The sequence below is a fragment of the Colius striatus genome, chromosome 24, assembly GCF_028858725.1.
Source record: "Colius striatus isolate bColStr4 chromosome 24, bColStr4.1.hap1, whole genome shotgun sequence".
Lineage (NCBI taxonomy): Eukaryota > Metazoa > Chordata > Aves > Coliiformes > Coliidae > Colius > Colius striatus.
This window is the reverse complement of record NC_084782.1, coordinates 1,866,068-1,889,364: the sequence shown is the minus strand read 5'-3', so window position 1 is coordinate 1,889,364 and position 23,297 is coordinate 1,866,068. Positions and strand designations below refer to the sequence as shown.

The following is a 23,297-nucleotide window of genomic DNA, read 5'->3' as shown; positions in this document are numbered from 1 at the left end:
CAATGGCGGGAGGGGGAGGGGGGGCGCGGTGCATGGCGGGACGGCGGCGGAGCGGCGGGAGGAGCGCCCCCGCCCGGCCGGGCGCGGACACGCACACAGGCGCGCGGCGCTCTTAAAGGGCCCCGCAGCCCCTGAACCCCGCAGCCCCTGAACCCCGCAGCCCCTGAACCCCGCGGGGCTTCTCCGGCTGCAAACGGCAAATCGGACGCCTGGCAGCAGCTGCCCACAGCCAGACCTGAGCTGCAGACCTGCGTGCGGGCAGGGAGGCTGTGCTGAGGGATCCCTGGCCAGGCTGGAGCCATGGGGTGAGGCTGAACAAGGCTCAGGGCTGGGTCTTGCCCTTGGGCCACCCCAAGGCCAGGCAGCTCCAGGCTGGGGCAGAGGGGCTGGAAGCTGCTGCAGGGAAAGGGCCTGGGGGGGCTGGTGCCAGGGGCTGAACAGGAGCCAGCAGCGTGCCCAGGGGGGCAAGAAGGCCAAAGGCAGCCTGGCTGGGCTCAGCAGTGGGGTGGCAGCAGGAGCAGGGCAGGGATTGTCCTCTGTGCTGGGCCCTGGGGAGGCTGCGGCTCCAGGGCTGTGTCAGTGCTGGGCCCCTCACTCACTGCCACAGGGACACTGAGGGGCTGCAGCGTGGCCAGAGCCGGGCACAGAGCTGGGGAAGGGGCTGGAGCACAAGGGGCTGGGGAGGGGCTGAGGGAATGGGGGTGTTCAGGGCACAGCCTCCTCCAGCCCATCACCGTGGGCTGTGGGGGCACTGGGGGGCAAGCCAGAGGGAAAAGGGGATCCCTGATGCAAACTCCTGGGGATCTGGCTCCTACAGGTGTTCCCACCACTGGATGCCATAGACATCAGTGACCACTGGCTCCCCTCGATCCCTGGCCCCAACTCCCACCACACAGCCAAGGCCACAGCTCCTCACAGAGGCTGAGCAGCAGCAACCTCCCCTCTTGGCTGTGGGACCCCATCCTGGCTCAGGCTGCCTTGGGGAGGACAGAGCTCTCCCACAACAACCAACCATGTGACCACACTTGGGACTTTTCATTCCTTTTAATGCAAAAAAATAGCCAAACACATCTTCCTTCCCTCTCCCCACCCCCCTCCCCAGGTGTGTGTTTCTTTTGCTGTTGTTTTGCTTAATATTTCCAGCCAAGCAGCTCCCCCCCTCCCCCTCCCCAGCCCTCCCAAACCTCTGCACCCAGCACTTCCCCCTCTTCCATCTTCCCCCCATGGCACAGCCCAAAGGGAACCCCCTGTCCACCGAATAAAAAACCCCAGAAGGGAAGAGGGGAAGCGGCGAGGTGCACATTACCTCAGCAATGTGCCAGCTCTAACCCTGCCAAGAGATTAGAGGAAAGAAAGAAAGAAGAAAAACTAAAGAAACCCAACCAAAAGAAACACACCAAACAAGTAGCAACAAGCAGGGAGCAGCCCCAGCACTCACTGTAAACAGAGGCTGCCCCGAGCTGGGCTCCAGCTCTCCTGGAAAGCAACAGCACAACATGCTTTGTCCACCCCGCTGGGTCCCTGCGGTGCTGAGCAGCAGAAGGGGCAGGTTAGGGGGGTTTAAGCTCGAGCTGATCTGTTTTGTTTGCTTTTGAAGTGATGTTGGAGTCTCTGGGTGGCATCTGCAGCACCCAGGGCAGGGGAAGGGATGGGGGGAGAGTGTGGGGTTGGGGTACAGGGACCCCAAGAGTAGGTGTGCAGCTGGGAAAGCTGGGCAAGGGGAAGAGAGAGAGTAAACACATAAAAACAGAGACAGAAAACCAATCTGTGTGGAGGAGGGGGAGGAGATGGACAGTAAAGTCAGAGTTACTGTCCTCATCCTCAAAACAAGAGCAAAACCAATCCCAGTGAGGTGACAGTGAGGAGTCCCACACCTTCCCCTGGTGGAACATAAAAGACAAATGAGGTACAAATGAGCTGTCACCCCCCTCCCCCAGGCACAGCAACCCTCCAGCCACTGTGAAATGACACCCTGGGGCTGGGGAGGGCCCAGAGCAGAAGCACCTTGTGTGTGTCTGTGGGGGTGTGTATGTGTGTGTGTGTGTGGCTGTGTGTGTGTGGCTGGAGCCCTCAGCCAGCTGCTCCCAGTCAGCTTGATTCAGCACAGATCCAGTCTCTGCTTCACCCTGCAAACAGGCACAACTGTTCAGTGCTCCACAGACTCTCTTGTGAGCCTTTGCCAGGCCTCATGTGTTCCTCCAGATATCCTTACACCCCCCCAGTTCCATCTCTGCCATCAGCACTGAACTGTCCGTGGGAACAGACGGGGGAGGGGCTGGAAAAGATGCTTCACAAAACAAAAAAAGGCGCCAAAAAACGACCAAATTCCCAACTCTTCCCCAAAACTGGTGTTTGTTTGTTTGCCTTTCCCCACTAGTCCTCCAAGACCACAATCTCCACGTTGTGGACTTGGTGCTGATGATCCTCCACTTCTCCCACCACTTTCTCCTCAGTCCTCAGCTCCGTCTCCAGGATCACGGCTTTCCCCTGCGCCTCCTCCGCGTCCGCCTCGGGATCGGGCGCCGGGTCGATCTCTATGATGGTTTGCCCATCATCTGAGGTGCTCTCCACAGCTTGGATGGTGGATGTCAGACCTGACTCCATGGCCACCAGTTCCACGGGGTTGACCACGGTGGCCACGTTGGCCAGGGCTCCGCTGTCCTGCACGGCCGCCGAGCTGAGCAGCGCCAGGCTGGAGGACGGGTGCAGGGTGACGGTGTCGGAGGAGTTGGTCTTGGAGGAGGACGAGACCACGGTGGCGTAGCGGAAAAGCTGTGAGCCAGAAGGCAGAGTGTGAACAGTCACCGGGCTGGAGCCTTGGCTAATGGTTGCCACGGGGATGTTGCCCACGGAGAACTGTTGTCCCACGGGCGCGATGGCGATGGGCGAGATGACGGTGAACTGGGGCTGCTGGAGGGGGGTGGAGGGGCTGAGCACGGTGGCGGAGGCTGGGCGCTGCAGACGGGGCCTCTTGGGGGGTTTGGGAGCGCTGACGGGCATCAGCACCACGTTCTGGATGGTTTGGGACTTGGCCTTCTGGTCCTTGGCGAGTTTCTTCTGCTCTTCCAGCTGCCGCTCCAGGTCTGCAAAGAGAAGGGCTGAGCGGCGGGCTGGGACCCCGCGGGCTCCACCACTGCCCCTCACAGCCCAGGTCTGCACCAGGAGACAAAGCACAGACCCCCCCACCACCCACTCCAGCGTGATCTTAACGCTTCACTGGAGATCAAACGCAGCGCAGGAGAAGGGCACAAGCTCCTGCCACCCACACAGGCCTGGTCTGTGTTCTGCACCTGCTCAGCCTGCTTTGGCTGCCTCTCAGGCAAGAAACAGGCAAGGCTCTACACCCATTGGCTACTCCTACTGAGGGGGAAATGAGCATTTTTGCTCCTCAAGCTAGGGCCACCTCCAGGGGAGAGTGGACAACCTCCTCGTGGCAGTAGGAACTGCTCCCTGAGCTTGGCTGGGTCCCCTCCCTGGGAGCCAAGTGCCTGCATGACTGCCTGGCTCAGTGAAACATCTCCAGACCCCAGTCTGGAACACTGGAAGTCAGAAGTAGCACAGTAATCCCCTTTATCCGGGGCAGTAGGGGACTAGGCCATCCCAGATAAGAACAGGTCCTACAGGACACAGTGAGGAGGGACACACATCCAGCAAGCAGCTGTGGGGAATCCAGGTCAGGTTATCAGCTTCAGCTCAGGGGAAGCTGTGCAAGACACCCGATAGCTCCATGCTGAGACAGGCAGAGAACTCAGCAGCCTGTACAGAGGCTCATAGGCTGGGGTACAGCACAGCACTGCCTGCAGCTCGGGTGAGCACAGCACCTCTCTCAGCTAACAGCACCTATTTCCTAACACCAACAGAATGAGACCCACCTCCCCTTGGCACACTGCAGCCAAGGGCATGGGGTTTGGGCTGTGCAATGCCCCCAGCAATTGCTCACTGTGAGGCAAGGGAGAGGGAATACTCCATGTGACCCCCAGGATGGAAAGGGACTGGGATGCTTTGGGGCAGTGTGTGTTGAATAATAACCCAAATATGGTTTGCTGGGGGTCAGGTCAAAGGAAAGACTCCTCAGTGTCTCTCAGTCTCAGGAGCAGGATGAGAAGCCTGGCTGGGTGCTGACTGTACCTGCCAGTGTGTAAAGGAACTGCTCCTCTCCTTGCTCTGTCTGGTTTTTCCTGTTGTCCAGAACCTTCTTGACTGTGTCCATCAGGCCAAAGGTGTGGGCGACGTTGTTCAGGACCGCGGCATCTGCAAGGAAAGCAACAGGGGGTGGATGCCTGGTCCCATGGCTGGGACTCAGCCAGGTGCTCCACAGATGCTCCTGTGACACCAAAAACGTTCTGCTGCTTTTTGTAAAGCTCTCTCCTTTCACAAGGGCAGACCCAGCTCCCACATCCTTCTGACATCCAAGGACTAAATAATCCCATTCAGATGATAAAGAAAATGAAACAGAGATGTGTCACCCAAGCAGCTCCAAATTGCTGCAAATGAAAGCATAATTTGCAATCACAGAGATACAAACGAGCTCTCCACCTACAAATCATCACCCCATGCTGCTGACAGTGTCATTAACATGCCAGCTCCACTGAAAGCTGTGCAAAATTTCTATTATAATCCACTGACTTCAATCACTCTCAGCTTCCAAAAGCTGCCACCTACCAGACTCCAGGATCTGCCAGCCCAAAGCTAAATTAGAAAATCAAAGAAGATCTCCTGGGTAAAATGAAGTCTGTGGCTACATGGATGTCCTCTCAGCAAGGGCATCACCAAGAGGTGCTCTCCGACCCTGAGCTCACAGGGGCACGTGTTGAACTGGATTAGGGAGCTGGTCCAAGTTTAAAATAACTCTAAAGAAGGGATGGGAGTTATTTTTAACCCAGATCAGCTCCTTCATCTGGTTCAGCCCCCAAAACAGGTTTTCTGGCACAAGTGAAGACAGAAGGAGAAGTGAGGGGGCAGGACCTGTTAGAGCCTGCACTGCCCCGGAGAAAGGTGTCTGAGTAACTCTGGTCTCAGGGGGAAAGCTGGGCAGGAGTGAACCTCACTCAGGAGGGCTGGGAGCTGAGGGTGCTCACCCCATCTGGGCAAGCAGAGAGGTCATTTTGCTCAGGGAATGGGGTCCTCATGCCTTGAAGCCTTCAGTGGGGAAGGCTGAGACCACACCTGGACTCAGCTCGGCTACTGGGCTGCATCTCCCTCCCCAGCCTGACTCCACAGCTTTAATCACTGGGGATGGAGCCAAAAATCCTTCACTTGTTGGGTATTTTGCCTGCAGCTGCTCTTTTGAGCATCCTGCCCTGCTGCAGAGCCAGAGGCTGGGGCTCACCACCTACCTGTCATCTGGAAGGGAGACTGACCCAACCTCTGCTGGACACCCCTCAGGACTTCTTCAATCTCCTTCTGGATGTTGCACACCACCTCTTCCATCAGCCCCACATCAGCTATTCCCTTCCAGAACATCAGTGTGTCCTCTGGCACAGGGAGAAGGAAAAAGCAGTCAATGTGTCCAAGCCTTTAACACTTTCTCCCATGAGGCTACCTTAAACCTTTCAGGCAAAACTGACTGTGCAAGTTGACTTCTCATTTGGCCATTTGGGATATGACATTAAATAAAATCCCTCAAAACCCTGGAAGAAGTAAAAACAGATCCAGGCAGCAACTCAGCAACGTGTTTTCAAGCAGCACCATGACTCCCAAGGCAACATTTCACATCTTTGCAAGATGCAGAGATGAATATCTTTGAGGAATCTCTGCCTCAGCTTCTGTACTGATCCTAAGAGGGACACAGCCAAGAGAGCTCACAGGTACTGCCACAGGGTACTAACGAGATGCTGCTCCCTGATGGGTTCAGTCTTGCTCCAGCCTGGCTGACATTTACATCCTTAGAATAAACAACAACAGAAAAAAAGCCTCTTGCTGTAAGGAGCAGTGACTGATCTGGGGATCACTCATCAGCCCCAGGGTCAGGGCTGAAGTGCAGCAGCCAGGCAGAGCCCCTGGGAAATGCTGGGCTGGCCAAGGAGCTGGGGTCCAGCTCTCTCATTCCCTAAACTCCCCTTATTTTCAGGATCCAGAACGTACTAGAGGGGAAGAAAACACCCAGCAAGAAGCCTGAGCTTACCTGAGATCTCCTCAGTGTCCTTTTTCATGCCTTCCTCAGTGGCCATGGTGACAGCAGCCGTCAGAGCCGAGTTCCACTCGATCCCCTCCTCCATGCTCTCCTCCGACAGCGCGATCTGGGTGATGCTCCCTGCCACAGAGGTGCCAGCCCTCAACCCCTGCTTTGCTTTCCACCCCTCCTCACCCCTCCCAGGCTCTTTGTCACTCTCATGGACGTGCTGTTTGTGTCTGGCTTCTTTCAATTGAATTAGCTACAAGCTATTGTTGCTGTTTCTCATTGGAACTGGGACTGTGAAAAGCTCTGGGGCTTCTGGAGGAAAAAACCCAGAAAGCAAACTGGAGTCCTGGCATAAAAGGAGCAGAAAGGGACCAGAATAAAGAATGGAACAAATAAACCTCAGGCCAGACACCTTTCTGTCCCTGCATCAGCAGCAGGGAGCTCTGCACCCCACAGATGCCCAAATCTCTCAGGAAATGGCAGGGTCAGGGTCCAAACTGGTTTATAAAAGGCAGACAGATCCAATTCAGGCTTCTGGATCAAAATTAGGACTAAGCCCATGTGCAGCCACTGTAAGGTTTCACCATGTGGCCATGGTGCTTTCCAAGAGACTCTCCTTAGCTCATGGACAACACCCAGGGCCTTAGGGAAATGTAACCTGCCCAGGATGTGGTGTGACTGGGAGCAGCCTTCTCCCTTAACCCCAAAGGGATCACCTCCTGCTCCAAAGCAGGGGATTCATGACAGTCAAATGCCATCCAGCCATCACACCCCGTTCATGGATGCCCAGGTGATGTGCAGGTCAGCATCCCTAAACTCATTCCTGAGTATTGGCCCATCTGATGATAAACCCTCAAGTAGGAAAGACATTAGAAACCACTCAGATGTTTGCTCCTGTGGCAGCCCCAGAGCAGGGATCCCTGCAAGGTGAAACTCAGCAGGGGGGTTGGACTGGATGACCTCTAGAGGTCTTTTCCATTCTATGATTCTATGAAACTCCCCTGGCTCCTGAGGCTGCCTCTCCTCACTGCTTCATCCCAGCAGCTTTCCAGCCCTCCCACTGCTACAGAACAGAGCTCCCTGACAGATGCTGCTGAGACCCATTGGAGCAGCCAAGAGAAACATTTGCCTTCCCAGAAAGCAGAGCAGTCTCCTGAGCGGTGGCAGTGCCCTGCTGCACCTCAGGAAGAGGTGTAAGGTGTGTCTGGGAGAGGGTTAACCCAATTAAATTAGCCTAGGGAGAGAGAGGAGCGTCAGAAGGAAACTCTTGTGACATTGCTGGCCAGTTTCCTACCATCAGCTGAGGTGGGAGTCTGCACCATGCTCTGCTGGCCTGGCACTGGTGCTCTGGCACTGCTGATCAAGAGATCAAACTTGGTGCTTCGACAGGTGTTGGTGCAAACTTTGTCATGTTGGTAGAAGTCGATCTGCCCTGAGTCCATCATCTTCCTGTGCAGGGGAGTGGGGAGAGAATCAGGATCAGCTCAAATCTCAGCCTGGAGACAAAGGGAGCACTCCACAGAGGAATGCTACAGCCAGGGGAAGGATGGAGGAAGGGAGAGCCAGCACTACCCTGCACACAAAACATCTCCTCAGGGCTTTTGGGTGGTAAATACAAGCCAATCTCCCAGCTTCATATCCAGTCCTGTCCCACTCCCACCCAGTACTAGGTACCCTAGGAGAGGCCACTTCTGTACAGGATGAATCCAGCCCCTCAGACCATGGGACCAGGATCTCTGCAGCCTTCCAAGAGATCTCCTGGTGACCGACACTTTTTTTCTGTTGTCTCCAGCAAGAGGACAATGGGTAACAGGCACAGGCTGGAACACAGAAAGTGCCACTGGCACAGGAGGAGAAACTCCTTTGGTGCTGTGGTGAGGGAGCCCTGGCCCAGGCTGCCCAGGGAGGGTGTGGAGGCTCCTTCTCAGGAAGTTTCCAAACCTGCTTGGACATGTTCCTGTGCCCCCTGAGCCAGGGGAACCTGCTTTCGCAGGGGGGTGGGCTGCAGCAGCTCTGCAGGGCCCTTCCCACCCCCACCACTCTGGGATGACTCTATGATTCTGTGAATGCAAAGCAGATAAAACTCCTGCATGGGATCCTGCAGCTGCAGTGACAGAGCCCTGAAGCTGGATGCAGTGGCAGGCAAGTGAAATACCTCAGCATGATCCCTCCCAGGCGAATGGCTCTCTTCCAGTCCTTCAGGGTCGACTTCCCAGCCAGGTGAACAAAATGCTTGGGGCTGATCAGCTGGTCGTTGAACTGACAAGGAGATAAACAAAGGCTCAGCCAACAGAGTAATATCTTTGGGAGACTATTGGGACACCCACACAGCAAAGCTACAGCTCATTTAAGCCCCTACTTCCACCCAGAAAGAGGAGCTGCTTCTCAAACACCTGCCAGCTTTGATCCCCTCGTCACTGCAACACTTCCCACTCCAGAAGGGAGATGTTTGCAGGGGTGACCTGCCAGCCATCAACATTTGAACCTCACAGCTGCAGCCAGGAACAGCCCTGAAGGCTTCTGTATGAAGCACAGACCAAATCATGTCCTTCTGTGCACATGGACAGTCATCCTGGAGATCACCACGGGAGGCTCCCGTGGCATCCCACAGCCCAGCAACAGCCAGCTGACACAGGTATTTGCTCGGGCATCTGTTCTGTTCTGCTCCAGTGCCTGAGAGAGTCCCCGTGGAGGGTCAGCAGCAGCACTCAGGGACTCAGTCTCAGCTGTTACATTAGCATACCTTCAGAAGAAAATGGGTAACAGCAAGATTTCTCTTCCTGATGCAGCCTGCTCCCCAAGGAAGTGACAGGAGATGAGTATTAGGACATCAAGAGACAAGGAAGAAAAGCTCTGGCAGATTTCAGTACATATCCCTGCCTGCCTTGAGCCTCAAGGATCGAATATGACTGTGCCTTAAACAGTAATCAGGAGCAGCACTGAAATCTAAGGTGGGTGACAGACTTTCCTTTCTTAACTCACTCCTCCCCTGCATCTCCCCATCTTGGAAACACTTTTAGCACTAAGAATCCAGCATGCTGCAAAGGCACCTCAGCTCCAGGACAAGGCTCAGCTGAAACACAAAAACTCACAAAGTCCCATGCAGGTCAAGAGCTTAAGCCTGAGAGCAGAGGAGGAGTCTGCTTTGAACCTCCCCCTTACCTTTACACACTTGACATTGATTCCTGGACAGACAAACTTCTTCCAGAGCAGGATGGCTTTGCTCTCCCCACAGGTGATGGGATAGGCGATCTCGATCTCCTCGCTCGTTTCAATGGTGCTGGGGTCTGAGGGAGGAAGGGCCCAGAATGAAATCCCCCAGCCAAGAAGCTGAAATCCCACACAGTGAGAACTGAAAGCTCACAGGTGCTGAGGCCTACACCAGAGAAACCAAAGGCAGGCCCATTCCCAGCAGTCCTGTCTCAGTCACAGCAACTGGGATCTGCTTTTTAATACAGCAACACTCAAAATGAAGCTCATCTATCAGGAGAGATCAGGAATCCAACACATCTGAAAGGGGGGAGTCAATGAGAACAGCCTTTGTGGATAGCACAGCTATCCCTCTGATTTCTTGAGGCTCTGGTATCTCCTTAACAGTGATATCAGATATTTACTGCTATGACATTCTCTTCACAGCCAGAGCTTCTGCCAATACTGCTGAAAGACCCACACCCACACAGGAGCAAAACGCCAGCTGAGATCTAGCGACAGCACCTAATGACAGGAGCCTCTTCCCACATCCTGGGGTGTCAGGGAGCATTCTGGGCTGAACCACTTAGTTCTTCTGACCCAAACCATCAGGTAAAGAACCAACAACCAGAGCCTGGCACCTCAGCCAGCACAGACACAACCGCCTTTCCTGCCTGCTCACGGGGCACACCGAGGCTGGGGTGGAATCTCAGCTCCCCTGCACCCCGTGGGAGCCCTTACCATTCATTGCAGGAGGGCCAGGAGCTCAGTTCCAGGACTTTTGAGACCAAGCAGTAACAGCAGACTCTTATTCCAGAGTATGCCCAGCCCCTGTACCCACATCCATGCCTGGGGAGCAGCATCTGCAGGGGCAGAGCCAGAAGGAAGCCCAGCGAACTGGAGGCACCAGCCCTGCGGAGGAGGGGATTCTGCCTGCCCACGCTGAGCGGCCACTCACCGATCCCTTCTTCCAGCTTGTGGATGGTGTGAGTTTCCACAGCTACCACGGCAGCACTGGCCTCAGAGCCCTCCTGGTAAATCCTGGTGGGAAAGTGACCATCCATCAACAAACTGTACAAACGCTGGGAGATGAAGATTCCCAGCACTGGGTGAACAGTTGGGTTTGTTTCTCTCTTGCCTGTCTCCAGGGGTAAGGATTTCATGGGATATAGTTTCAATCTCAGGCATTTCGTTGGCAAATACAAAATAGGATGATAATCCTGGGGACTGGAACACACAGAGGCGTTCCCAGGCCTGTCATCACCTCCTCCCCATTGCCAGTGCCACTGAGGCAGCTCTGCAGCATGCAGAGTCCTTCTGCCTGCTCCTCTGCCTTCTGACATGGGCAGTTACCCACAACAAGGCTCCAGGATTTCCCTCCCAGCCCTGGGTGACACTGCAGGATGGGTGATCATGCAGGGGAGAGTCACTGTGAGGCTCATAGCCCAATATTATCAGCCTGGAACCAGCCAATTCACACCCCAACTGATGCAGAGTTAAAATGAAGTGCCTGCTGGCAACCACTTCTCTGCAGCAGCTGCCAAGGGCACCGCAAAACTCCCTCCAATGTCCCAGCTTCATTGTATTTGAGAGGAGGATTATTTTAGGGGCAAGCTGGCACAGAGGCATCTGCAGATCCAGACACACGAGCACAGACCATCACAGGCAGCAGCTGCAGCCTGACAAAAACCCACCCTGGGGCCGGGGAGGGAAGAGAAAACGGGGAAGGATGTGTGGTCAGGGCAGCTCTGTGACCACCTCACTGCTTCCCCACTGCCGCAGCTGTGGGATCCAGAGACAGCACCACCCACATCCCCACAGGACAATTTCAGTCCTTGGAGGCCTCACGACAGCAACACACACACAAAAGCATTTTTTTTCCCCCCCTGCATTGTATTTTTCTCTCTGCCATGCACAGCCCAAAAACTGAGGCAGACCTGGAGAACTGCGCTGCCACTCAGCCCCCACACCACAAAACCCAACAGGACTCCCCCCCTCCGTCCCACCCCACACCTCCCAGTCACACCAGTACCATCCAACTCACCCTTGCTGCACCGGCTGGAGCTGCAAGATCACTTGGGTTTTGGTATCCTCCGGGTTCTCCCCTTCGTTTCCGTCACTTGGTACAACCACCACATCACCCACAGGGACGCTCACTTCGGCATTCGCCATGTCTCACATGAAGGCCGGCGGTGCCGCGGTGCTGCGGAGGGCAGAGCAGAGGCAGGACTGCACGGTGTGCAGGGAGAGGGGCAGGCAGCTCTGCCTGAGCATGGTCAGCCCGTGCCACTGCAGCAAAGGCTGGGCTAGCTGGGCTAGTGGGGCCAGCACAGCAAAGCTCCAGCTCCAAAGAGAGGATGGGGCGGTTTAAAATTCACCACCACAGAGAGAAGCGAGTGTCTGACAACACACACGAGGGATTTCTCCTCCCCTCTCCATCACGAGAGCTGGGAACTATCTCACCCAACAACACAAAGGCGCGTTTCCCCGGTGCCATCCCACCCACAGCTGCCCGCCCTGGTCCTGCAGAGGCTGTGTCAGCCTCACGGCTGAGCAAACTCCCACAGTGGGTTTGGGGGAGCTCTGAGACAGAGCTGCTGGCCCTGTGCTCGCCAGCACATCCACCCGCCCTCGGGATGCCCAGGAACGTGCCCGCTGCTCATCCCTCCCGCTGGCAGAGGTGCGGTGCCACACGACATCGCAGCCCCTCTGCTGAGAGGCACGAAGGTGGTTTTGTTACTGCCACGGAGCTGGAGCTGAGCTGTCGTCCCCCGGGCTCGTGGGGTTGCAGAGTTTCTGGGAAAGCGCTTGCAGCAGGAGAGGACCCGATGGCCAAGGATGGCGGCCCACGGCGAGGGGTGGTGGGACAGGGTGTGGGGATGGTGACTCGTGCCAGGGTGGAGTTGGGACACGCGAGGAGAGCACAGGCACAAGGGGCACATTCCCCACTAGCTCCCGCCCCTGCAGCCCCTGAGCTTCCCTCGCTGGGGGCTGCTGGCACTCGGGGCGGGCCAGCCCTCCGCCGGGGCGGCGCTGCTCCCCGGGAACCCCCACGGGACGGCGGGGCCGCGTCTTCCTCAGGATGTCCGGCGCGGAGATCCGCGCCGTGGGTACAGCAACAGCCCGACGGGGGCCCCGCACGGCGCGACCCCCCGCTCCCGGGCCGGTGTGTGTGTGGGGGGGGTTGGGCAGGCGCGGGGCCCCCCGCGGCGCGCGCGGCGGGGCGGGGCGGGGCCGCCCGGGGGCGGGGCGGGGCCTCTCCCCCCCCTCCCCCCCCCCCCCCGCGGGCGGACGCAGCGGCGCGGGGCCCCCCCCCCCCCTGCGGCGCGCGACGTCCGCCCTCGCGGCGGCGGCGGCGGCACGTACGGCGGCGCGCGCTGGGGCGCCCCCTCCCCTCCCGTCCCCTCCCCGCCGGGCCGGGCCGGGCCCCCTCTCGCCCCGCCCCGCCCCGCCGCCGCCTGGCCCCTCCCGGCTCCCGTAGCGCGGCGCCGGCCGGCCCTTACCGTCGCCGAGCGGCCGAGTCCGGGGGCTGGGAGAAGGGGGAGGGGAGGTGGGGAGGGAAGGGGGGGGAGGGGGGAGGGAAGCGGGCCGGGCAGGACGGGGCATGCGCAGTCGCCGCCGCGGCCTCGGCCGCCAGCACTTCCGGCCGCCGCCTGCCTTAAAGGGGCCGCCGCCTCCCAGGGCGGCGCGGGCGGCGTCGTGCTGCCCCCTGGCGGCGGGCGGCGGCACCGCCACGAGGCTGCCCCCGCGCGGCCGGGACACGAGCGACGGCGGCCGGGGAGCGGCACCGGCATCCCCGGCGCGGCCCGGACGCTCCGTCACCCCCGCGGCGGCTGCGTCCACGGTCCCCGAGGGGCACCCGGGACCGTCCCGAGCCCCGTCTCGGGGGGCTCCGTGTCCGCCAGCCCCGAGCGAACCCCACCTCGCCGCTGTCCGGGACGCCCTCACGGGGCTTCCCCAGCCCGGCCCTGGGGGCCTCCGGGGTCCCCGGGAGGCATCTGTGAGCGCTGCTCGGCCCCATCCCGGGGCTCCGCGCCCCCCACGCCCCGCGTGCCCGGGACCCCCCACGGCCGCGCCCTCGGACCCCGCCGGGCGGTGCCGGCTGATTGACAGCGACGCGGACCAATGGGGGCGCGGGGCCGGGCGGCGGCGGCCAATGCGCGCGGCGGCGGGCCGGGGGCGGGGCGGGGCGGGGCGGCCGGTGGCGGGGCCGCGGCGGCGGCGGCGGCTGCGGGACGATGCGGGCGGGCGGCGCGGCGCGGGGGGCCATGGCGCTGGCGCTGCTCCGCCGCTGCCTTCTGCTGGGCCCGCTGGGGCTGCGCCCGGCCGCCGGACAGGACGGTGAGTGCGGGATCGCGGGGCACTGGAGGCACGGAATCCTGCACCGGCACCCCCGGGGTTCCCCTTCGTTCGTCGGGATGGGCCGTGAGCCGCGCTCGGGACCGGGACTGGGTCCGGCCGGGCGCCTCTCTGCCCCGGTACCGATCCGGGACAGGTTCCGGCTGTCCTCAGACTGGGACCACACCGGGACGTTGTCATCACCGCGGTCCCCCTGCCCCGGTACCGACCCGGGACGGGCTCTCCACCACCTGTCTGCTCCGGTACCAGACGGGACAAGCTCTCCGCTGCTCCCACCCATCCGCCGGTGCCATCCCCGTCCCGCATCCTTCCCGCAGCCCCCGTCCCACGCGGCTCCCGGTGCCAGGGGGCCGCCTGCTCTGGGGCTGCCGGTGGTCCCGGGCTCGGCTCCCTCCCGCCCGCAGGGCTTTCCCCGGGAATCCCTAATCCCCCGGGGCACGACTCTGCCTCGGTTTAAGCGGATCACCGGAGCTTACGGCGAACAGCCGGGTAGCGGGCTCCGTCCCGGGGATACCGCGGGCCCCGACAGCCCGGCCCCGGGACCTAGGAGGGGAAACTGAGGCACGGGCCAGGATGTGGTCACAGGGACAGAGCCACGCTGCGTTCCCCAAGGCCGATTTGGGAGACGTCCTAACTGCAGTTTCCACCGGATCCCAAAGCCGGCGGGGGACTGGCGGGAGCTCTCCCGGGGCCGGAGGCGGGAGCGTGCCGGGCTCTTCCCGGAGCATCGCCCTGTTGTGTCTTTCCTGCATCCTGTGACAAAACAAACAAGCCCCTGTCAGGGAAGGGCCCGGACGCCAATTCGCCCTCGCTCAGCACTAATCCAGTTTTCCCCACTCTTTGGCAAGTGAATGGTTTGGGGCCATTCCCGTGGCTCTGCCGGCGCTCTTCCCAGCCCCTCGCTAACAACTTCGGAGACAAACCCCCGGCTGCAGCTCCTGCCTCCTCTCTGCCGTTCCCGGGAGGCTTTTTCCCAGGGTTTCCTTTCCCGGGATGGGTTTTTTCCCCGGGATGTTCGCTCAGCTCCCCAGGACCCACCGGTGCTGGGTTGGGAGCCAGGGAAGCCCACCCAAGGCAGCCAGCTGGGGTGTACGTGCCAGCCTGCCCCTGCCAGAGCAGTTCCGTGCGGATCCCCATGGCTCTGACCTTTCTAGCCGGAAAACTACTCCCCCAATGCCCCAACTTTCTCTCTCCCTGGCAGAGCAGCCCCTCTCCTGCAGCCCCGGGGTCCCCTGTGACATTACCCTCACCCAGTGTGCCCCCCACAAGCCCCAGAGGGCCTGATCCTTCCCGCTGGCTGTTGCCCACACAGTACAGTAGCCCCGAGGAGAGGATAAACCCCCACGGTTGGGCCACCAGCCCTTCCCGCAGCCTGGGGAGGAGGAGTGGGCTCGGGGTGGGCGCTGGCATCTTCCACCTCCGGCCCCCCCTTTCTTTCTGTCCCTGCAGGATCTTCCCCCGCCGATGCTTTGTGCCGTCTCCCGGCGACAGTGAGAGGTGCCAAGGCAGAGCCAGCGCCTGCCCTGCTCTGGCTTTTCTTCCTGCCTGTGCCGGGACGGGGCTTGGCAGGAGCAGCAGCTTTTTAGGGATGCAGAGAAGGGTCCCCCACATCCCCCCAGCCCATGCAGAGGGGCTGACTGTTGTTTCTCCTACTCTACCCCTCCCTGCCCTTCCCCACACCCCAATCCTGCCCCAGCTCCCACTCGAGTTTCCAGGATATTCCCCCCGTGCCCAGGGGCAACGAGCCCAGAGAAAAGTCCCTTTTGTGGCAGGAGCTGGCACTGCCCTGGGGAGGAGGCACTGGGGATGCAGCTGCCTGAGCTCATCCTCAAGGTCAAGACTGCAGCCAGGGGTACCCAGGGGGCTGCTGGTGCTGTACAGCACCATAAGGAGAGGTATTTCCCCCTTGTGCATCCTCCTCCAAATTGGGGTCCTCCCGGCCTGAGGCACGGAGAGGAGCTGGAGGTGTAAATCTGTGCTGGGTGGTTGGGGGAGGGAAACCGAGGCAGCTTCACCCCTGGTCTCCAGTGGCCAGAAAAGCCAGCAAGAAACAAAGCTGCTTCAGATGAGGAAAACATTGGAAGGGGCTGCAGGTGCCCGTGGGGTGTCCTTGGGGCCATGCCAAGTGGGGAAACTGAGGCAGGGAGCAGCTCAGCTGAGTCTGGTCTCTCTGCAGGGGACGGCTGTGGCCACACACTGCTGACTCCCCACAGCGGTACCCTCAGCTCCAAGAACTACCCGGGCACCTACCCCAACCACACAGCCTGTCGCTGGCACCTGAGTGCCCCCCCGGGCACCTCTCTCCTCCTCACCTTCGGGGACGTGGACCTGGAGCCCTCAGAGCGCTGTGCCCACAGCTCCCTGCTGCTCGCTGACCCCCAGGCTGGCACCGCCTACGGTAACGGGGAGGGAGGGACGTGAGGCAGAGCCCACCCGAGGGGCTGAGGGGAGGGGGTGAGATGGGGGTGGGATATCACAAAGTGCTGGATGAGGAGAATATCGAGCAAGTCTTTTTCTTTACAAGCTTTTAAAGAGTCTTTTTAGATGATTTTGTCATTGGGGGGGGGTATTTGAGGAGGGAGAGATCTGAGGTGGGGGGTACCCAAAGATGAGGGTACCTGAGGAGGGGGGTACCTGAGCAGGGCGATATCTAAAGAAGAGTGGAGTATCCGAGGAAGAGAGAGGAGGGGAATATCTGAGGAGGGGCATTATCTGAGGAGGGGGATACCTGAAGATGGGGATACTTTGGGGGAGGTACCCAGAGAGAGGGATATCCAAAGATGGGGTCTCCACCTATGGGGCCATGCAAGGAGTGGGGTACCTGAGGAGGGGGCTGCTGCCAAGGCTGAGAGGGCACCCAGTTGGGCCCAGATGGAGATGAATGAATTCTGCCCAAACGCTTGCAGGGTTTTCCCCAGGGGGTCTGGAAGGGATTTGGCAGCAGTGGGAGTGGGGGGAAGGGTCTTGGGAGGTGGGGGGAGCAAGTGTCAGCACTGGGGTGTCAGTGGGGTGGGATGGAGGAGCAGCCTCGAGGCCTGGTGAGGGAAGAGGGGGTGGAAAGGAGCAGCTTGGATCCCTCACTGCTCCCAGCACTGGGATTTGGGGATTTTTCCCAGTTCTCCAGGGCTTTCACCCTTGCTGGGCTGGTACCCAGAGGGGTGACAGCATGGGAGGTCCCAGTCCCCATCCCCTCTGCTGTGGCCTTGGGGACATGTTTGTCCCCATCTCCTGGGACCCTAAAGCTGAGAGACTGCCTGGCCCAGGCTGAGGGGTCCTGGAGCAACAGGAGATGGGATGATGTCCCCCAGGGCTGTGGAGCTGGGCTGGGGTCCCACTCCCTGGCCCCAGGCTGACACCAACCCTTGAGGAGTCCCAGATGTTTTCTGGGAAGCGGCTGGAGGTTGAGGGCTCCTTCCTGCTGACTCAGCCCCGGCGCCTGGCACACGGCCTGACGCTGCCTGGGCTGTGCTGGGGGCCCCGCAGGGTTGGCAGCCCCCAGCCCAGCTGAGGGGGCCCCAGCACACAGGGGGTCCCCAAAGCTGCCAAGTGTGTCGTCTGCATCTCATCTGCATCTCATCTGCATGTCACAAAGAGTCCCTGGTCTCTCATATCTGTGACCCCGTGACACCACACGTGTCACATCCCCTGGGCTCAACCTCCCAAATCTGACCAAGGCAGGGCAAAGGGTGGAGGTCAGGGTGGGGAAACTGAGGCAGAGCACCCCCCTCTCCCCCCCCCCCCCCCCCCCAAGGTGGGGGACACAGGGACACAGCTCCCTGTGCCCAGGGCAATGATGGCCCCTGCTCAAAGCATCTCTGGATGCCCTGAGGCCATGGTGATGGGAGTGCTGCAGAGCAGAGGGGCTGGGGGATGGTGGTGGTGTGGGGATCGGGGCCACCTCTTGTCCCCAGGAGGCTGGGAGCAGGGATGTCCCCAAGGAACCCTCCTGCTAAGCCCATGCTTTAATCAGGGAGATGGAGACTGCAAATTAATTTGGATTAAAGGGGGGATTTAGGAGGCAGCTTTGGCAGCTGCTGGGAGAGGGGAGGTGGGGAGGGGATGGGATGCAGCCCCTGATTCGGGGGCCGTGCTGTGTGTGTAGCCCTGGCACAGGGGACGTGGCAGTGAGTGGTGGGGGGAGAGTGGAGAGACTGTGAGGGGAGCATCCCTGGTCAGTGGTGGGGGTCCCTGCCAGGCCAGGAGCTCAGGGTAGTGGGGACATCACCCTGGGAGCCTGCTCCAGCTCTGCCAGCCCTGCCTGGGAGCTGTGCCAGTGTCAGGGGAAGGAGGTGGGTGATGGTGGGGACAGAGTGAGCTGTGGGGGGCTGTGCCCCAGGTCCCCACTACAGCATGGCTGAAACTGCTCTGGGACTAGGATCACCCTGGTTGTGGGACCACACTGGGAATGGGATCAACCCTCAGATGGGACCTGTGGCATGAGCCTACCCTGTCATGGGGCCACCCTGGGGTGGGGCTACCTTGCGGATGGGCCACCCTCTATGTGGGAGCATCCCAAGCACAGCCCAGATGCCTGAGCTTCCTGCCTGTGGAGGGGAGATGACATCCCAAGGGCTCAGGGTGCATGTGCCTGTCCCCAGGGACCCCCAACCCTGTTGTGGCCCCGTCCCCACCACAGGGCCCTACTGCAGGAATGCCAGCCCTGCCACCCCTCTGCTGCTGACCAACTCCAGCACCATGACTGTCCTGTTCAACAGCACCAGCCACCGCTCAGGACGGGGCCTCCTTCTCTCCTACGCCACTTCACAGCACCCAGGTAGGGGCTGGGGTCCCCCCAGGTCTGCAGAGACCCCCAGGCTGGGTCTCAGCCCATGGAGGGGATGCTCCTTGCTGACCCCAGGGTGGGATCCCATTGCCTCAAGCTCCCTGAAGAGTCATGTTCTCCCTGGCTGAGGGCACAGCATAGGAGACTCCTAGGGCACCCTAACAGCTGGGACCCCAGGTCAGCTGGGACCTCCGTGGTGGGCACCGTTGGTGGGGGCATGGGCATGATAGCTGCAGGGACAGAGGGGCCATCTCTGCCCATGGAGACCAAAACCCAACCACGGAGCACTAAAGGGCACGGGGCTGGGGTGCAGAATAGCAGAGGAGGGTACTGCAGGGGTGCTCCCACACCTTGGGGTGTCCCTGCCTTGCAGACCTGGTCTCCTGCCTGGTTCGAGGCACCCACTACACGCAGGAGCACGTCAGGTGAGTGGCAGGGGGATGCTCCGGCATCAGCCCCACTTCCCCCCTCATCCCTCCCTTGGGTGCTCGGGCTGTGCTCACCCCTGGGCTCTTGGGGTGCAGCTGTGGCAGGATGGGGGGCACAGGGGGTTTGTGGAGGGGGTGGGCACAGGAACCAGCCCTCACCACCCCTCCTGGGTCTGTTCCAGTGTGTACTGCCCCGCGGGCTGCAAGGGCATCGACGGGGACATCTGGGGCAACCCAAGCCAGGGCTACCGGGATGTAAGTGCAGAGCCCCACGGGGCACAAGCTGCTGCTTGGGCAAAGGGAGGTGTCTGGCCATGGGGTGCCCCGTGGGGTGCCAACTCTCACCTGTGCCCGGGGCCCTGCAGACGTCGGTGCTGTGCAAGGCAGCTGTGCACGCCGGGGTGATCGCGGACGAGCTGGGCGGGCAGGTCAGCCTGGCACGGGAGAAGGGCATCACGCTCTATGAGTCAGCCTTTGCCAACGGGCTCCACTCCAAAAGGTGAGTGGGAAGGGGGCTGGGGGACCCTGCCTACACCCCACACCCATAGGACCCCCCCCACTACTGACACTGGGAACCCAGCACCCCTCGATTTCAGAGCCCCCCCAGGCTTGTTCAGCCCGTCTGATGCTCCTCCCTTTCCTGCCCGCAGGGGATCGCTCTCTGAGAAGCGCCTCATATTCCACAAAGGTATTTCTTCCCCTGAATTTTAAGCCATGACTTTGGCAGCCAAAGCTGGTGCCACCCCCTGTGCCACACAGGGCTCCCAGCCTGCCCTCTCCCGTGTCCAGCCTGTGGCGATGCCCTGGAGGTGGCCGCCTTCAACGCCTCGTCGTGCTGGCACGAGGTGGATGCACTGGGCCAGCCCCGAGCCTGGGGGGCTGAGCGGGCAGCGCTGGGCACTGCTGGGCACTCCTGGGCAGCTGAACCCGGCGCCGAGGCCGCCTGGCTGGAGCTGGACCTGGGCACCCGCAGGAATGTCACAGGTGAGCGTCAGACAGCGGAGAGGGGACAATTATCCCTCGTCATGGTGACAGGGATCTACCCCTCAAAGCTGCCCAGAGCTGTTGCAATCCCCCCTACATTGGTCTCACGAGCTGCTTGTGCCACAGTTTAACTGGTGCAAACTGGGATGCAGCCAGCAACAGCAACAACTTCCCCTGTCCCCGCTGTCCCTGCCCCCCCCAGCCCATCCACAGCCGTTTCTGGGATGAACAAGTTAATATTATGCTCTTGCATCTGGTGCCAGCGAGTGCCTTTTGTTCAGCTGGGGCTGCCCAGAGCGGGGCCTTTGTGTGGCAGCGGCTGCCACCACGGCCAGCAAAATGGGGACATTGTGCAGCCGGAGGCTGGAGGAGGGAGGAATGTGGGGCTGGCAGCCGGGGCCGGAGGTTATCGGCTCCCAGGAACAGAGCAGGGGGTCTGACACTGCAACCTGCCACCCAAACCCCCTCCCAGGGCCTGGGGGAAGCCCCTCGGGTAGGAGGTGACATGTCCTGGTCCCCTCCCAGCAGAGATGTGTCACAGCAATGGGGGTGATTCCAGCTCTGCCCCACACCATGGGGTATGCTGGGCCCCCCCAAACCCTTCCCCAGCCCCTCACCCCGGGGCTCATTCCTGCACCACCAGGCATCATCACAAAAGGCTCCTCCAAGCAGCACGACTACTACGTGACATCCTACAGCGTCTCCTCCAGCCGCGACGGCAAGAACTGGAGACCCTACAGAGGCAGCGGTGGCCAAGAGGACAAGGTGGGCACAGGGAGGGGGGGACACTGGAGGGCATGCAGACCCCCTGCCCGTGGTCATTCAGGCACCAGCCCCCTCCCTGGCAGGTCTTTGAAGGGAACACCGACAGCCATGGGGAGGTTTCCAATGCCTTCATCCCTCCCGTCGTCGCTCGCTACGTCCGTGTCACCCCCCAGACGTGGCACCAGCGTGTGGCCCTGAAGGTGGCCCTGGTGGGCTGCCAGCCGGCACGGGCCCGGGCGCCCCGGCCCTATGGTGAGCCCCACACCCCGCTGTGCCACCCCCAGCCTGTCCCTGGGGGTCCCACTCTCATGTCTCTGCTTTGCCCCACAGTGCCCAGCAGCCCCAGGGAGGTCCCGGTCCCCACCAGCCACCCGGCCAGTCGCAGTCCCATCCCTGGTGTCGCCCTGGACCCAGAGAAGGCAGGTGGGTGCCAAAGGGGACTGCAGCATCATTTTGTGGGTGCTCCAGGTACCAACAGACCTACTCAGGCTTTAAAATCCCCTCATGACGACGCATTTACTCTCTTGTGTGGGTTCCTGGCACCCATGGGTGCAAAGAGGGGTGGGATGGGGCACCCAGAGGTTGACGCTGCCCTCCCTCCCCAGGCTCCACGCTGCTGGTGATGCTGCTCATTGGTGGCTTTGTGCTTCTCTGCTCCAGCCTCCTGCTGCTGGTTTTCCTCTGCCACAGGAAGAGGTAGGTCCCATCCTGCCCCCCGCTTCACCCCAGGGCATCCCCTATGCTCAGCTGCTCACTGGGTGCCAGGAGGTAGGTGGTGGGTACAGCATGGCTGAGACCCCTCACCCCCATCTCACTCTCTTGACAGAAAGTCAGCATCAGAGCTGAACTGTGGGAGCACAAAAGGTAAAAAGGTCCCCAACCCCTCCTCAGGGGCCAAATTCAGGAGGGGTGCAGCTGGATGAACTGGTGCTGTTGCTGCTGGTAAACTGGGCTGCCCCCAGGCATAGCATATGACACGTGCAGGTCTCTGCTCAGGGTACCCCACACTGGAGCCGAGCCGGGTGTGCTCCCTGCAGAGCCTGTCGCCCCCCACCTCTGCTCTGGCCTCCTTCCCCACCACTGCTGCGCCCGGAGACCTCAGCCAGGCACAGTCACCAGGTAACGGGGCCACGAGGCTGTGAATTGCTGAGGGCAATGGGGTAAGGTTCATCATGGCCAAGGGCCACCCCAAGCCCAGGCCCTGCTCCGGGCTGGGGTTAGAGGGGCTGGAAGCTGCTGCAGGGAAAGGGCCTGGGGGGGTTGGTGGCAGCGGCTGAACACGAGCCAGCAGCGTGCCCAGGGGGGCAAGAAGGCCAAGGGCAGCCTGGCTGGGCTCAGCTCTGGGGTGGCAGCAGGAGCAGGGCAGGGATTGTCCCCTGTGCTGGGCCCTGGGGAGGCTGCAGCTCCAGGGCTGTGCTCAGTGCTGGGCCCCTCACTCACTGCCACAGGGACACTGAGGGGCTGCAGCGTGGCCAGAGCCGGGCACAGAGCTGGGGAAGGGGCTGGAGCACAAGGGGCTGGGGAGGGGCTGAGGGAATGGGGGTGTTGAGCCTGGAGAAGAGGAGCCTGAGGGCAGACAGCAGCACTCTCTGACACTCCCTGACAGGAGACTGAACGGAGCTGGGGATCAGGCTCTGCTCCCCAGTAATGAATGACAGGACGAGGAAAGGGGCTCAAGTTTCCCCAGGGGAGGGCTTGAGATGGGAGCTGAGGCAGAACTGTTTCCCCGAGAGGGGTGTCAGCCCCTGTGCCAGGCTGCCCAGGGAGCTGGGGGAGTGCCCAGCCCTGGAGGGATCCCAAAGGTGTGGACCTGAGGGCCAGGGGTTAGTGCTGGGCTGGGCAGGGTGAGGGCAGGGCTGGGACTGCAGCAGCTTCAGGGACTTTTCCCACCCAAACCCTTCTCTGATACTATGACCCGTGGGGTCAGTCCCCGCTGTCCCCAGCTCACAGCCCCCTGTCCCCGTTGCAGAATACGCCGAGCCTGACCTGGTGCAGGTGAGCCCCAGCAGCCAGACGGGCCCTTCCACCTTCAAACCGCTCCCGGACGAAGGCTACACGCTGCCGCTGGTCGTGACCCACTACGACGTGCCGGGCAAACACCACGAGTACGCGGAGCCGCTGCCTCCGGAGCCCGAATACGCCACACCGTTCGGGGACCCCGAGCCCAGCGGCACCCGCCGCGGCCTCACGGCGCTGCCGGGCTGCCCCTCGCTGCGGTACGACGCGCCCGCGGGCCGGGCCCTCAGCCCCTCCGGGGACAGCGCCCGCTGCCCGCGGCCCTTGCAGCACGTTTATCACGAAGCGCTGTGAGGCGGCGGCGAGCCCGCGGCTGTACGGACACCGCTATTCAATACACGTCTACCCCCCCGACACCCCATCCTCCACCCCCGCTGGCCTCAGCATCTCTCTGCCGTTCACGGAGGCCGGGGCGCCGGAACGAGCGGTTACCGGCGAACCCCCACTGCAAAAATTGTGCTTCCGAAATCTCTTGATGTCGATTCCGCGGGGGCGGCCGCAGGGCCCCCCCGTGCCACGCACGGCAGAAGCCCTTTTTAACTGCTGCGCCTCCCGCCGCCGCGCCCGGAAAGCGCCGGTGTGGCTCCGAGGTCACGGCGAGCCACGCACCTCCCTGACCACGCACTCCTCCTACAGCCATTCCTTTTCTCTT

General features: G+C 61.1%; 2 protein-coding genes and 1 non-coding gene across 7 annotated transcripts; 1 reads left to right on the top strand and 2 right to left on the bottom strand.

Moving 5' to 3' along the window:
- Positions 1 to 1,048: 1,048 nt before the first annotated feature.
- GMEB1 (glucocorticoid modulatory element binding protein 1) lies at positions 1,049 to 12,952 on the bottom strand. Of its 3 annotated transcripts, XM_062014307.1 has the most exons (10): positions 12,814 to 12,952; positions 11,355 to 11,513; positions 10,269 to 10,351; positions 9,284 to 9,408; positions 8,277 to 8,380; positions 7,416 to 7,570; positions 6,125 to 6,253; positions 5,337 to 5,474; positions 4,129 to 4,251; positions 1,049 to 3,083 (listed from the first exon to the last, which is right to left on the bottom strand). In XM_062014307.1, exons 2-10 carry the CDS (start codon positions 11,480 to 11,482, stop codon positions 2,374 to 2,376), a joined length of 1,695 nt encoding a protein of 564 aa, XP_061870291.1. In that variant the 5' UTR covers positions 11,483 to 11,513; positions 12,814 to 12,952; the 3' UTR covers positions 1,049 to 2,373. The 3 variants fall into 3 exon arrangements, with proteins under 3 accessions (XP_061870291.1, XP_010204605.1, XP_061870292.1); XM_010206303.2 differs by lacking the exon at positions 12,814 to 12,952 and having other exon boundaries at positions 11,355 to 12,489; XM_062014308.1 differs by lacking the exons at positions 11,355 to 11,513; positions 12,814 to 12,952 and adding an exon at positions 10,052 to 10,173 and having other exon boundaries at positions 1,050 to 3,083; positions 10,269 to 10,352.
- Positions 12,953 to 13,553: 601 nt separating this feature from the next.
- On the top strand, positions 13,554 to 22,999 carry LOC133627678 (discoidin, CUB and LCCL domain-containing protein 1-like). Of its 3 annotated transcripts, none has more exons than XM_062014305.1 (15): positions 13,554 to 13,651; positions 15,846 to 16,067; positions 18,306 to 18,443; positions 18,826 to 18,877; positions 19,063 to 19,135; positions 19,246 to 19,379; positions 19,531 to 19,568; positions 19,670 to 19,864; positions 20,508 to 20,629; positions 20,713 to 20,881; positions 20,960 to 21,052; positions 21,235 to 21,325; positions 21,456 to 21,493; positions 21,626 to 21,748; positions 22,599 to 22,999. In XM_062014305.1, exons 1-15 carry the CDS (start codon positions 13,579 to 13,581, stop codon positions 22,937 to 22,939), a joined length of 1,902 nt encoding a protein of 633 aa, XP_061870289.1. In that variant the 5' UTR covers positions 13,554 to 13,578; the 3' UTR covers positions 22,940 to 22,999. The 3 variants fall into 3 exon arrangements, with proteins under 3 accessions (XP_061870289.1, XP_061870288.1, XP_061870290.1); XM_062014304.1 differs by having other exon boundaries at positions 21,614 to 21,748; XM_062014306.1 differs by lacking the exon at positions 13,554 to 13,651 and having other exon boundaries at positions 15,994 to 16,067; positions 18,268 to 18,443; positions 21,614 to 21,748.
- A 54-nt stretch (positions 23,000 to 23,053) lies between these two features.
- On the bottom strand, positions 23,054 to 23,183 carry LOC133627752 (U11 spliceosomal RNA). The gene has a single exon (XR_009820378.1). It is a non-coding gene; the product is annotated as a U11 spliceosomal RNA (small nuclear RNA).
- Between the last annotated feature and the right edge of the window lie 114 nt (positions 23,184 to 23,297).

What these genes read in the sequence shown, in the direction of transcription:
- GMEB1 (XM_062014307.1), bottom strand. Translation starts at nt 11,482, where the DNA reads ATGGCGAATGCCGAAGTGAGCGTCCCTGTGGGTGATGTGGTGGTTGTA. An exon ending in CTGGGAGGGATCATGCTGAG is followed by an intron (nt 7,571 to 8,276) that starts GTATTTCACTTG and finishes TCCCCTGCACAG; the next exon opens with GAAGATGATGGACTCAGGGC. An exon ending in GACTCCCACCTCAGCTGATG is followed by an intron (nt 6,254 to 7,415) that starts GTAGGAAACTGG and finishes CCTCTGTGGCAG; the next exon opens with GGAGCATCACCCAGATCGCG.
- LOC133627678 (XM_062014304.1), top strand. Translation starts at nt 13,579, where the DNA reads ATGGCGCTGGCGCTGCTCCGCCGCTGCCTTCTGCTGGGCCCGCTGGGG. An exon ending in CCAGGCTGGCACCGCCTACG is followed by an intron (nt 16,068 to 18,305) that starts GTAACGGGGAGG and finishes TCCCCACCACAG; the next exon opens with GGCCCTACTGCAGGAATGCC. An exon ending in GCGCCTCATATTCCACAAAG is followed by an intron (nt 19,569 to 19,669) that starts GTATTTCTTCCC and finishes TCCCGTGTCCAG; the next exon opens with CCTGTGGCGATGCCCTGGAG.